The 14,059-nt window shown below is 39.6% G+C and overlaps 1 protein-coding gene across 2 annotated transcripts in view; it reads right to left on the minus strand.

Annotated features, from left to right (window-relative positions):
* Nucleotides 1-14,059, minus strand: part of pola1 (polymerase (DNA directed), alpha 1) — a 56,978-nt gene that overhangs the window by 24,384 nt on the left and 18,535 nt on the right. For both annotated transcript variants that reach the window (XM_032551642.1, XM_032551641.1), the window contains exons 27-34: nt 11,040-11,072; nt 10,586-10,678; nt 10,279-10,484; nt 10,029-10,161; nt 9,818-9,949; nt 9,551-9,725; nt 8,455-8,636; nt 5,439-5,570 (exon numbers count right to left, since the gene is read on the minus strand). In XM_032551642.1, coding sequence (XP_032407533.1) covers nt 5,439-5,570; nt 8,455-8,636; nt 9,551-9,725; nt 9,818-9,949; nt 10,029-10,161; nt 10,279-10,484; nt 10,586-10,678; nt 11,040-11,072 — 1,086 coding nt within the window. The remainder of the gene's footprint in view (nt 1-5,438; nt 5,571-8,454; nt 8,637-9,550; nt 9,726-9,817; nt 9,950-10,028; nt 10,162-10,278; nt 10,485-10,585; nt 10,679-11,039; nt 11,073-14,059) is intronic.

Below are 14,059 nucleotides of genomic sequence, written 5' to 3' on the forward strand. Positions count from 1 at the left end.
GGCCACGACAGGGCCCACCACGAAATATACCCTCCCTCTGTTCCTCCTCTTTGTCCGCACACTTTCCTTTCTTCCCATTTCCTCCAAAAACTTTTCTGTTGCAAGTTGTGGTTTGAGATTTGAAAACACTGCATAGTGGTTTTAGTTTTGCATCGCTGTATGCTCCTGAATCATTCTGTAGTCACAGTAGCCGTCCGTCCAACCCGCAACACTTCACTAAAAAGCTGTTCACAGCTGACACATTTCACTCGGTTCACTAAAACTTATTTGGCAGTATCTGTAACAAATTGATTGAAATGTATGTCATTTAGTATTTTTGTATTCATGACTGTGAATGGTTTTATGCCATTTCTATCAACAAACTTGTTTTGAATCAATCAACTAACTCTTTATCTCCCACTTTGGTCTTGAAATTTTATTACGTTTCTCAAACTGTGGCTCAATAGACTTGTTTCTTCCACCTACTATTTGGTAGACTTCTGCTGATTGTTTAGTGTGACTTTGTGAGCTTTCAGTCTTGTGTTCTCTTCATTTTAGAAAAAAAACAACCAGTTTTTGCTTCATTATCTCCAAATAGTAATGAATAGATTTGCCGCAAATATGTCTTTAAATATTCTTCAACATAGCAGTAGATGTAATGCTTATTTGCTGTGGTGATCTTTGTTATAAATAATTTGAGAACTGATGTAAACTGGCTATGTTGCGGCTTGGTTGTTCACATGACAACCAGATTCAACAAGATATTTAAAAAAAACAAAAAAACAACCAAGACATATGTAATAAATTTGAATTGTTTAGACTCAGAAGTTAGAAATTCCTCCATTGCTAGCACTCAAACTGGGTTCCATGCGAGAAGATTTTCCTTTCCTTGTCACTGAGCAGCATTGCTCATTCTGTTGGCTGGTTGGTTTGTCTACGGTACTCATCCAAAACCAAACTGAGAGCTGCGATGTCTATTCAGAGGATCAGAAATTCTTCTGTTGATTCTAAAGCATAAAATGATTAAAATGTTTTTCTTTAGATCAAATGGTGAAGTGTGAGTCACTGCAGGTTTGCATGAAAAATATTTTCCTCAGTTCCACATAATTAAAAAAATAAAAGTGATGCTGAATATCAGGTAATGCATCAATTCAAATGTACTTAGTACTCAGAGCTGCTGATGCACCAATCAGACAGCAGGTGATCACAATCTGACAATTTCTCCTCAATCACCTGTGACTGGTGATAATCAGATCAAATCTAAAAAGAAAAAAATGTTTAATTTGACAATTTGTTTTTAGCTTTTGGGGATAATCTTATGCCCTCGTTATTCTGTTCAATTCAATTTCTTCTTCCTGAGTTAAGTTGATGTGTGTTAGGTTTACACATCAAATATATGTGTTTTATTGAGTGGGTTGGACCTCTCTGCTTAGGCTTTGTAAGTAACTGGAGAATTATGTTGTATTGAAAAAGTGTTTGGGATTGAAACTTCTATTTATTGTCATCTATGATTTTGATTACTTTTTCCAAATATGCAACAAAAAGAAAACAAATAAAAACCAAAAAACTAGTGGCTAAATAAAACAGTTTTTGGTCAGAGTTCCTCCAAAGACTGCCTAACAACAGAGAAAATGGTTTAAAAGTTGTAAGAAATACATACTCTTAACATGTTCCACCAATAAAAATGGACTAATTAAGAAGCTGTTCCCACAAGAATCCAACCTGCCAAAGTCTCACACACAGACCAGAAAGACTCCTGTCTGGTTCTTGTGTTTCATCAGTCCACATTTCCAAGGAGATCAGACCTGAAAACCGGTCCACTTTACAAACACACGCTCTCACACAGACCAGCACAGTGAAAAGAGCTCAAACGGCTCCACTTTGTACCTCCTCCGCTTAATCAAAGCTTCACTATTCAACAATTTGACCTTTTGTTCAAAACAGGATTATCACCTTCTCTGGTCTTCATGCACCCTTTTCTTTATCCACCCCTCCCTTTCTTCCCTTGCCCCGTAGCCCGTTTCCAGGGGCGACCCACATGACGAGGGTAATTGCAATAATTTGTTAAATGCCATGGCAACCGTGGTTAGATGGGAGGGGTTTAAAGAAAAAAAAATAGGGGGATTGGGCGGATCAGGAAACAAACAAATCCTTCATTTTGCCAAAGACAGGGGTCCGAGACAACGAAAGGACAGCGTGTGTGTCTGTGTGAGAGGGCTAGTTGTGAACAAGTGTTTGCTCTTTCTCAGGGTGCCGGTTTATTGATAATCATGGAGGTGATGGTGAGGAGGGGGATAAGAGGTAATTTCCCTAATGATTAATGTGTCTCTGGTCTCAATTCAAGATGAACACACACACACACCCAGAGGTGCAGAGCTTTCACTCTATCTGGCCAGACAAGCAGCTCTATTTGAACTCTCCCTCGGCCTGAAAGGAATCCTTAATTACACAATATTACCCCTCTTCATTGCCCCGCTGTGTGTGCTGTGTCCACTGCTGTTCAGCCTACAGTGGTGTGTGCATCTAAGAGTGTGTGTGTGTGTTGCTGTGTGACATGCAAGTATTCAGTGGTAGCAGCTGTTTCACACATAATAACAAAAGGGGCTGAGGGGGGAGTCGATCCCCTCACATTCACCACACTAATTGATTTCTGTTCAGCACTGTGGGAGAATTACCCCCCACCCCCAACCCCTCCACACATACACACACTTTTGCAGACAGTGCATTCCACACACACTTAAAACCAAGTGTGTGTGGGCAGCTTCCAATACCAAGGTGTTGGAAGCTGCCCTGGAGAGAGAGGGATGGCACAGGCATCCAGTTTAATTTATTCTCAGGCTGCAGTCACCAAACAGTCCTCCATGCTCTTTCATGTCCTATGGACAAACAAGGTCTAAAACTGAATAATAAGAGAATCACTTTGTGCTGATAAGTGAGCATAAGCTGAACTAATAACTAGAGTGAGAGAGAGAGTAGGAGATGAGTAGAAGACCATATTTTTTTGCCAGATGCAGATTAGATTCAATTAAAACCAGTCAGCGGATAAGAGTCTCAAAGCGATACATTTTCAGAGCTGTTAGCGCTGTGCTGGTTTGTTCTCTAAGAAAAATAAATACATTATAACCTGATTTTAGAGATCCCATCACTTTGATTTCGTTCTCAAAAACTGCAGGCTGTTGCTAAAGCTTTGCAAGAGACGCTGTGATAAACTTTAAAATAATGCACTTCTAAATTCTGCCTTTGGCATTTCTCAAAGTTAGGTTATGAATAACCATAAAAAGAACTGAGCTCTGACTATTATTAATCAATTCAGAATTGTCCATATTGGCAACTAAAAACAGATGTAATGAAACATCCCCAATATGTTGTGTATTGGTGCTAGATCAATAAACTGAGTTGAAATGCAAGCTTGACTGTTTTACAATCAAAAATGTTCAAACTGTTGTGTGCTTTGTATTTAGACTCCTTAATCAAATATAGTATAATTTATTGCCTTATAGGTATGGTTTTATGTATTTTACACGCAAATAGTGCCATTTTATCGCACAATCAAGCAAGTATGTTACATTCAGTTGTAACAAAAATGTTGTATATATCAAACATGCCCTAAAAGAAATATGACTTCGCCTTGAAATTGGGCCTCTGTCTCTTTAAGAAGCTCCTGCTCTGTCCGACACTCCACAATAATGTTTCTCCTTTAAGCAAAGGAAGGTGAAATACACTCTGGTCAGATTAGATCTTTTATGAACTTTTTGGCAAATAACTAGGTGTGGAGAAATACTACCAGCCTGATCGTAGCAACCCCCCAGAGAAACATGGCAGTGGCAGGTTCATGCTATAAGGGAGCTTTTCCTCAGCAGTTTCTCAGCAGCACAACAACCCTAAACATTCAAACAGAGCTACAGTGGATGGTTTAGATAAACTCATATTCATGTGTTAGAATGGCCCAGTCAAAGTTCAGACGCAAAACCAAATGAAAATCTGTGGCAAGATGTTGCTTAGATACCATCTCAATGCAATATAACTGAGCTTGAGCTGTTCTGCTCTCCAGGTGTGCAAAGCTGGTAGAAAGCTCCCTTAAAAGGCTTGCAGCTGTAATTGTCCAACTCAGCGGGGGGTATACATGTATACACCTCTTTATTTTTATTTCCAATTTTGTTCCATTGAACTGCCAAGTAGATTGATGGTTAATAAATAAAGTATCTAAACATAAAATATAACCTAAAACACAAGAGTAATAAAACTACAAAAAGGCAAAAAGTAAGGAATCACACAAGATAGAAAAACAAAATACAACAGCCAGTGCTGCTGATGCCAAATGTGATCATTCCCACAACTCCTTATAGAGCTTCTCCTCATTTTCCACACAGAGTGTGCTCTCTGGCTGAAAATGTCAGCCGCACTGCCCTGCTGGGGTTTTTATCTTTAGTGTAACATCTTTATGATGGTTTCTCTTACTGAAGCTGCATCTGTTGGAGCCCCTGTTATTTTAAGCAGAGCTGGAACATTTCAGAGATAGTTTTTTAGAAGCATTGGCCCTTTTATTACATTATGCAGTCATTTATCTGACTACTGTAATTTGTCAGTTGGCGCTTTGATTTAATTTACTTAAGAACATGTGTCGCCTGTTATGTGTGCAACACCCGTCGAGTAGAAAAATCCTGATGCTAGAGAGGAAGAGAGAAATTGGCTGGTGACTGAAATCAAACAATTTAGAGCTTTATCGGTGACTAGCTAGTAAGAAAATGAAAAATCCAATCGTTTTCCGATGAGTGAAAGAACCATATGTAAATGCTCTGACAAAGAAATTACTGAGTAAATAAGAGTTAAACTTAGCTCTGTATCAATTACGTAGCAGAGTTGGAAAAAGCGACTTAAAAGGAAAATATTTTTTAAGACAGGTTTGCTTTTCATTTAAGGTTGAGTTAAGTTCTGCCATGTTTTTTTTTTTAGCTTTCTGCCTCATGAAACATGTTCCATTTAGAAATGCTTTTAAGAAGTCACAGTTACGATGAGGAACTACCATGAAAAATACATGTGAAGACCCTCAATTTAGTAATGCTGGTAGTGCTAATCGCTAATCTAAGCTGCTAAAGAAAAATTAATGAAGTGCACAATCATTTAATCAATTTTAATATATTATTAAGATGTTGCCTTGGCTCATACTATAAATTATCTATTGTAATACAGATCAGAAGAGCTAAAACAATATTTTGAATGCTACTCTTATCTTCCCTTAGAGGAAATCTAAATCATTGAAAATCAAACTAAATCAGAGTAAATTAGGAGAGAGTAGGATATCTGACAACAAAAACAAAAAACGCAGATTTTTTTTTTTTGTCCAAACCAAGAGCAAATAACACAACTGTTGATTAACATTTTTGCACTGCTATATACAAGAAACATGTCTGAATTGTACATTCATTAGAATTGCTTCAATATCTGTCAAATATACTTACAGAGTAGTATTTTTTGATGTGGCGCCGGATGTCGAGTTGCAGCTTGTTGCTCATGTTGACAACGTTGTTGATGGGACTGTTCGTACAAGGGATGTGACAGCAGCGCATCAAACTGGGCTCAGCCCTATCACCCTGGAAAAGGAAACATGTCAAATCCCAGAATATAAAAAAAAAAAATTCACGTCAATTTTTTTGTAATAGTTTACAAATTGGTTAGGGAATTATAACCCAAAACATATTAGAAGTGCTCTTAAAAACACTTTAAAAAGAAGCAGAAAGGAAAAAGATGAACAAAAATCCAAATATGTCATGTATTTTTTTTTAACAAAGTTTGATTTTAAATGATATAAGAGAAAGAATTACTTGCAAAAGTAGAGCATGTAACACTCATCACAGCTCTATTTTTACTGCAGAAATCTGAAAAAAAACATTTTTATGTATTGCAATATGGAAACTTGTCCATTAACTTTAAACCACAACCAAAGAGCATGTCAAACACTGGCAATATAAAAGCTGAACGTGCCCCCCGCTCATGCACAGTGAATTTTAACATTATTGTCCCGTGAAGGAAAGAGGTCAGTGTGACCCCTTGAACTGTCCACTTGACAGGACGGCTTATAGTTAATGCAATGAAGAAAGGAAGTCCCGCTACATAACAATTACACTAACTGCAATGACTTTAAACACTTGGCCCTTAGAACCTGAACTCCATTTACCTGTCGCATTGACAGCAGAAAAAAAAAAAAGGTTTCTGCAGAGAAGTCAATGACAGAAAACTAAGCAAGTGACACCCCCCAGCCAGCCATGAAGAGTGATTTTTGTTTGCTTGCATCACTTATATTTAGAGAGAAAAATAGGATAATATTTCACTGTCTGCCTCAAACTTCTGGGCTTTTCTAATAAGAGCCACACTTTCATCCTTCCCCACTGTTCCACATTACTCCCTACTTTTCCAGGATTAAATTCCGAGTTAAATTTCCTAAACTGTCACATAAAATAACAGCCAACTATATTAAAAGTTTAAACCAATTGGCAAGCAGTCACCCCAAAAGAACTGGTATCCACAATGTGTATCTGGGTCCTCAGCAAATAAAAGTCCAGTTCTTTTATTTAGAAGATGGTTTTCTTCTTCTGCAAATACATGCCACAACTAGTTTTTAATCAACTGTCAGGACCAGGACTTGACATCAGATATGTTATTTTAAATGAGTTGGATCAAGGTAAAACAAATCCTGACTGATGCACACATCTAAAAAGAAATCACAAACTTTTCAAGAGTAATATCACTGCATATTATGCTGAATCACAGTAATCATTGCAGTATCAGTGTATGCAATGTCGCGAGTGCAATATCTGGATGCAATATTTGATAGAATGCAATACATCAAGTCACATCCATTCATATCTTTAACATATTTGGCCTGAATTCCTTTAATGCTGAACCAGATATATTTCTGGTTCAGCATGTCAGAGCATGTCAGGGCTAGAGCTCTGACATGCTAGAGCTCATGGAGTGTGGTGAGAGCAAAGTCCTATTCAGAATAGATAAATCATAATCAATATCCTTGATGCAATAGTATCAAGATAAAGTATTTTCCTGAAATCAAGCAGCCCTACTGTAAAGGAACCCTTCTTCTCTTTACTTTCCTCTTTTTCTTTTTTTTCCAGTCTAGCTTAGATGAAAGCAGACTCCCTTCTTCCCACTCCACAATCTCCTTCCTCTTTTGCTTTTTATCTCTCTTGTTTCATTCCAGACTTCATTTTGATATGCAACCCCCTCTTACTCCCAACCAAACAAGTTGGGTCTAATAAAAATTACACACTATTAACTTGTAAGATTAATTATCAAGAAGCAGGTAAATAAACTAGAAAAGGTGCTAAGCAAACACAATCAAATGTCATCTTTACATTCTGCAACTTAAAAAGACTTTGGTCTGTTATCACGGTTTGATAATATGCAGCTTTGCATTTTAACTGCCCACACAGGACACCCAACGCTCTTTTCATCCTTCCTCTCTCTAGCTACCCCGATCAAACAACCTTCCTCCCCTCTCTGTCCTCCATCGCCCATCGCCGCCGCCTCCTACCATCTCTGGCTCTGTGTCAGTGCTGGAGTCAAGGCCCATCCGTCCTCCCCTCTCACAAAGCTGTTAAACCGTGTTCACCACCTTAATTAACTCACAGCCTTATCAGTTTGCAGTGTGTCTGTGTGCATACCAGCCCTCAAACACGTGGTGGATACGGTTAAGATAAACACTGAGTTAATAGTTATTTTGAATTTTTGAAATGATTCAGACTGATTATATCCAGGTCATTCTGGTATTAGTAGAAGATTTATGACGCTCAAACAGAAATATGCTTTTCGTTGAAACACAAACGTTTGTCTAATGGCGTAAAGATCTCCTCCTTTTATGGTGAGTGCATGCTTGTGTGTGAGATACTCCTCTTTTAATTTAATGCACCTTCTTTCCTCCTGCCGAGGACAGAGGCTCGTCTGTTTTATTAGAGCCTTCCAGACAAGAAAAAGCTGTGCCCTGCTCCTCATTAGATGCTGATAACACACCAACTCAGGACCTTGGCCTGACAAATGGTAGGAGATGAGTGTGTACATGTGTACAAGTGTGTGTCCAGAGCCCGGCGGGGTTAGGCTTTTCAAGTTGCAGAGTCCAAGCTATGCCAATGAAAACAAGTCCGCTTCGGAGCCAGGCAGCTGTCTAAAAATACAGCCGGAGACACAATATGGAGGACGGCGAAATCATGAATCCCTCACAGGAAGCGTTACTAACAGGCTCCCACACTGACGCTCCTTATTTGTGTCAATGACATCTTTTTTGGTCAAGGCTTTGTGTGTCCTGCTTCTGTCAAATCTTAACCCTTCTGTTTCATAATAAAGATATTAATTGATATTGGATTACTACCTGGACCACATAAGTGGCATTAGAGTATAACCCTTTACTTCTTTACTTCGTAACAGCATCGGTGTGGATTCAGCGTTTGGATTGGCTCAGTCACTCACCGCTCCTTCGAAGACGCTGTCGTAGATGTTGTCGGTGCCACACTGGGGGCAGGTGAAGGTGAACCTCTCGCAGTCTTTGTAGCGCTCCTCGTCGTTCAGCTGGGCCGCCGCTCCCAGCGTGCCGTCGGCCTCCTCCTCCCTCTGATGCTGCTGCTGGGATCTGAACTGACCTGGGTCCAGACCTGGGACACACATCGCCTTTCAATCAGAGCGTTTTTACAAGCGAGATCTACTCAAGTCCAATCAATATGTGAAAAAATACCTTTATCTCACCCAAGCTTATCGAGAAAAATCCTAATTGAATGCAATACCATTTATTTATTTTTCAGATAAATACTAAATTAGAGAAGACTTATTTTAAGTCAGTGAGTTCATGATTCTGTAGACTCCAACAAAGCCCTAGAAAAGGACTAGGGGTGGATGATAAAAATTCTATTAATTTAGAATTTTATCACAATATTTTATGGTACTATCATGAAGATGAAAATAATGACAAAAAACATATATTACTTATATTTTTAGGTAACTGTATGGCTGTGAATGCATAGCACAGAATGCATACCACAAAAAGCACAAATACTGATCTTGAAAAACATTCCAATTTGAAATATGTTTCCTCAGGATGCCAGAAATGTCATTTATATCATTAAACTGCACACAGTAACTGCATTTAATCACATTATTGAATGTATTTAAGCTCTAGTGGAACAAACAGAGGAGGAAACGATAAAAATAAAATTTCCAATAACAGTCAGTTTTCCATCATTAATAGAAATTTATTAACAACGAAAGATCAGAATTCTGATGGTGATAAGAAGATAAATGATAAATACGATAAACGCCCCTAATTCATTGTTTTATTGCAGGCCCACCAGGAATGTTTGTTGCCAAAAAGCTCATTTTTAAGTTCATCGGACCAAATCAGATGGTTCCAGTTAATACATGGTACATGTTTATATTTGGGATAGTAGGACAGAGAAAGCGTTGCTTTTTTTTTTTTGCAAGCCTCCCAAACAATTAGTTGCCAACTATACAAAGTTTGAATGTAGGCGATATAAAAGCTTCCTGAGCATATCATATTGTGTGATGACCTTACCCAACCATGAGGCTATGAGCACTGCATCAATCCCGTCAATGGGGTCGCAGATGCGAGAAACCACAGGGTGGACCTGCTGGGCCAGGTAATACTGTGTGTCCACGCTGAGACCCTCCTGCTTCTGAAGCTGCTCCAGAGCGTAGGCCCTCTGACTGGCCGCCAACGTGGAGCCATCCTGGAACAAAAGGTAATACACCAATGCATTTCCGGTGGAAAGAAATAGTGAAAAGTGCCTAATGAAGATGTTTAGATCTCATATTTAAGCACCTTGCAAATGAGGTATGAGATTGTATCTCCGGCTTTGACACGCCGACCTCCCTGTGAGTTTATCCACAGAGCAACGTGCACATGAGGGAGACTCTTCTTATCTGGGTAGTCCTGAGGGTCCTTGGTCAGTGCCTGAAAAAGGAGAAACAAATCAAAAAAGGAACACAAGAGATTTCGTCGTGATTCCATTAAAAGTGAGCTGAATCTTTACCTTGTGGATCTCATACTGGTTGAGTGGTATGTTTCCGCTTGCCACCTTCTCTCCAACCTCCACCAGATGCTTCTGGATGTTCTCCACAATGACATCTCGACTCTGGTCCGACAAGATCTGACCAATCACGTAGCTGGGGAAGGAGAAGATGAGTCGTGTTTTCCAAAATCATGAATGAAAACATTCCTTCTAAATTTGTGAATGCTAGTTTGTGTTTGAATAAAACAGACACTGGTTCTGTCGAACATACTTCCCACACTCCTTGGCCAGGTCACACCAATCTCTGCGAACGATGTCCAAGCCTTTGAGCTCCTGCTTCACACTGTATCGCCCCTCGCCGTGCTGTTCCACCACCAGGGCGGCATATTTCTTCTTCTTCAGCAGCAAAAGAGACTTGAAAATACCATCGATGTCTATCTCCAGGAGTTTGTAGAGCTTGTTGACCTCTGCCTTTATCTAAAAATAAATCAGATTCAAAGCAATAACATTAAACACATAAAAACAGCTGAAAACCAGAGAGCTTTTCTAAACCAATGAGTGTAAATAAACTCGCAGACCTTATGTCCAAGTTTGAAGACTTCCTCCAGTGATTTGCTGTTCGTGTTGATCATGATTGAGTCTGTGTCTCCATAAATAACTTCCAGGTTCATCTGAGCCACAAAATCGACAAATAAAAGCAATGACTATACAATAAACCATCAGAACTCCTAAAACACATACCCAACATGGGCGTTTTGACTTTTTTCTGCAATATGTGCTTGATATGAATACATGGCTTAAATGGACATACATTTTTGCAACAATTTCACCTGTAATAATTGGAGTGATTTTACTCACAAAACACAACTAAGAAAAAGAACCAATCCAACTGTAAAGACACAAAGGTGGTGGGAAGAGCCAAAGAAATGACAACAATCCCAACAATAAGGACAAGCAAAAAAGGACAGCAACAACAAAGAAATGAAATTAAACAAACTTCTAGTTCAAGGGAAGAATGTGTTTCCAACTCACCTTCTGAACCATGTCTTTGGTGTGCATCAGAATCTGAGGGGAAGAAAAAACAACAGCATGAATAACAACCAAAATCACGCAACAATACAGCTCATACACAAGCTCAGTAAACAAACAAATCACTCAGAGACAAACAATGATTAAATATTAAGCTTCTATGTTATTGGCTGAGTTGTGTGAGCCTGTGCACTTGCATTCATGTGGACACAGGGAGCAGAGCAGGTGACTTGCTTTTAAATGGGGGATAATTGGCTAAGAGGGCAATTACGAGAGCGTGCTGTGACAGGCATCTTTTCAACCCACACTCACACACACACCTTGAAGACTCGTAATGGTCTTTATAACCAGCAGGGCGAGTGTCAGAAACAAGAGAATTCTGTTAACGCAGGCCGTCCAATGTGTGTATGAGAGTGAAGAAGGCTTTGAGCTGCAGAGCGATCCTAACAGGTGGGGGCTCCAAGGAAGGAAGGAAAGCTGGGAGGAAGGGTTGTTGGGTCGATAATCTAGGGGGGGTCAAAGCGACGGAACGCAGTGTGACCTGTCACCAGCAATCTGCTCCTCAATCAACCGCGGCCGCATATATACAACACTTCGACTCACACTATGATCCGTGTGGGGACAAGGACGTGGCTATTTCAGAGTGTGAGGAAGGGGCGGGGCTGGGCTTCCACTCCCTGAAATCAGAGTGGGATGTAAGCATGCTTTATGGGCTGCTACATACCACCGAACAGTGAGGGGAGTTGGAGTCATTCACAGAACAGCCTCCTACATTAGGGGCTGCAGTCAAGGTCAAGGTCTCACCAAAAACACACACACACATCCAAATGTTGGTCTAAGCACAGCACAGACTTCTGCCAGAATATTTTATCAAAATTACCCAACATTTTATTTCAGTAACTTTAAAAATCTACCAGTCCGGGTCGAGTCTGCAAGTGCCAATAAAACGAGAAATCGAATGCCAAAGCTGTGCCACATTTATTTATTTATAGGTTCAAAAATGTGAATCTGTGGCCAAGAGGAACACAGTCTTCACTAAACAAAATGCAGCGCATCAAATCACGACGATTTATATTACGATGTGCAAAAATTCTCGGAAAAGCTGTCCGAGTGACCTAATTTAACAGCACATATAACGCACACTAATGAAAAGGGGTTATGTGACACTCATTGCTGAGGTTCTACTGGCTCGAGAACATTTGACGGTGTTGTCTCTCAGCAATCAAACGTCAAGCAGGGAGCGGTTTAGATTGCATATAAAAGACACCCGAGTGCCCGGACAAGGGTTCAAACTTGAGAGCACGATGTTTGGAGATTCTGCCCATTTCTGAGTCGGCACATGGCTGCACACAGGGTGGACTTTTTTTTTTTTTTGAGTGAAACAGCAGAGGAGAGTTGCACAGTATATTGAATCACAGTGTCAGTAAATGTAGTATCGCACTTGATAAGCACTTCCCTCATGCAGTCATTGGTAGGCTAATATATTTCAAGTGCAAAGCATTTACACTCTGCATCCCAATAATATACTTGGCCAACAAGAGGGACTCTTACTGCTCTTAATTCCTAAATCTGATATAGGTTTGTGTCTCAGTCACTAAAGCACCATGGGAAATGATGATGATAAAACTGAGACAGACGAGTCAGGAAATTACAAATTAATCAACAGAAATATCAAAAATGCATGTTTTCCTAATTTTGAGCAGCCCTACCGCTGAGTTTTGAAGGTTAGTAGAACAAAATTTGCACTAGCTGAAGTTTACCCAGGGTTAATCAAAGGTATTTTAAAGGATGGAGGGAGTTTACAGACTCCTATTAGACATGAGTTGCAACACTCAAGTTAAAACATTTCAGCTTGTTATTTACTGCAGTTGCGCAGGGTACAGATTATACAGAGGGTAGAAAAAGTTTCAACATGATTCATCATGGCCTCATTTTTCTGAAACCTGACAGGTTTTTATACCGACTGGGAATCACAGATATGCTGTTTTACAAATATGGGAAAGCTACAAATAAATACACTGAAATCAGTATGACGAGCTCATTTTAAGTAAAATTTCAATAATTTGGTAATAAAAAGTAGAACAACTGACTACTTGGAACACTTCCCAAAACCACATTACAATCCTAACTGTTTCCAGGTTGACAGTAATACAATTTGGCACAAACAAAATGCAGCCTTGCATAAATTTAACGGGAACCATTGCAGCAGTTGTCAGACAATGTTGTAATTAAAACAATGTTGAGAAAGCCGACAATCAAAATATTAAGTAATTACAAATAAAACAATTGAAGCCACTCCCATTTGTTTTAGCACAGAAAAAGTCTTTAACTACATCATAATAAAGTGAGGTCAAAGTAGAAGATAAAATTATACTATTGAATAATCTGTTTCAAATTTAGTCTTTCAGGTTTTTACTTGAGGAAAGGATGAGCAAGAAGCCCTGAGTTGAACACATGCAGAGGAGCGAGACTGAGCAACAGCAAAGTGAAGCGACGTGGGAAGGCGAGAGAGGCGAGAATGCGTCGATGTAATTGACGAGCGGACTCTTTTTGGTTGCTTTTCCATACGCTGTCAGTTCCAGCAGGACGAACGGCTTTAAGGAATGAACTGTGTGAAAGACAAGTCGTTTGACCATGACTCTGGCATGTGTGCGACTGATGGTGCATGAGCGCTCATCTTTAAACACATACCGACACACGCATACTATACGGACCAATGCAAACACATTTCCCCCGGGGTGGGAGGGCTGGAAGAATTCCTGAGTGTATGTCTTCGAGCCGATGAGTACCCTCGTCACCACCGGACGTTCCCCCCATACTGGGCCCAACAACTGAAAAAGCATTAAAGAGGGCTCTCCTTTTACTTGATGTTAACCAGATATCTAATGTTCAAGGAGGTGACTAGATTTAGAAACCTGAACCAAAATATGAACTCCTGTTATAACTGTTAGAGACATATCCAACACTGTTCCGTTTAATTAACGTCAAACAATCTACATGGACCTATAGGGCTAAAACTATAT

The sequence above is a fragment of the Xiphophorus hellerii genome, chromosome 21, assembly GCF_003331165.1.
Source record: "Xiphophorus hellerii strain 12219 chromosome 21, Xiphophorus_hellerii-4.1, whole genome shotgun sequence".
Classification (NCBI taxonomy): Eukaryota; Metazoa; Chordata; class Actinopteri; order Cyprinodontiformes; family Poeciliidae; genus Xiphophorus; species Xiphophorus hellerii.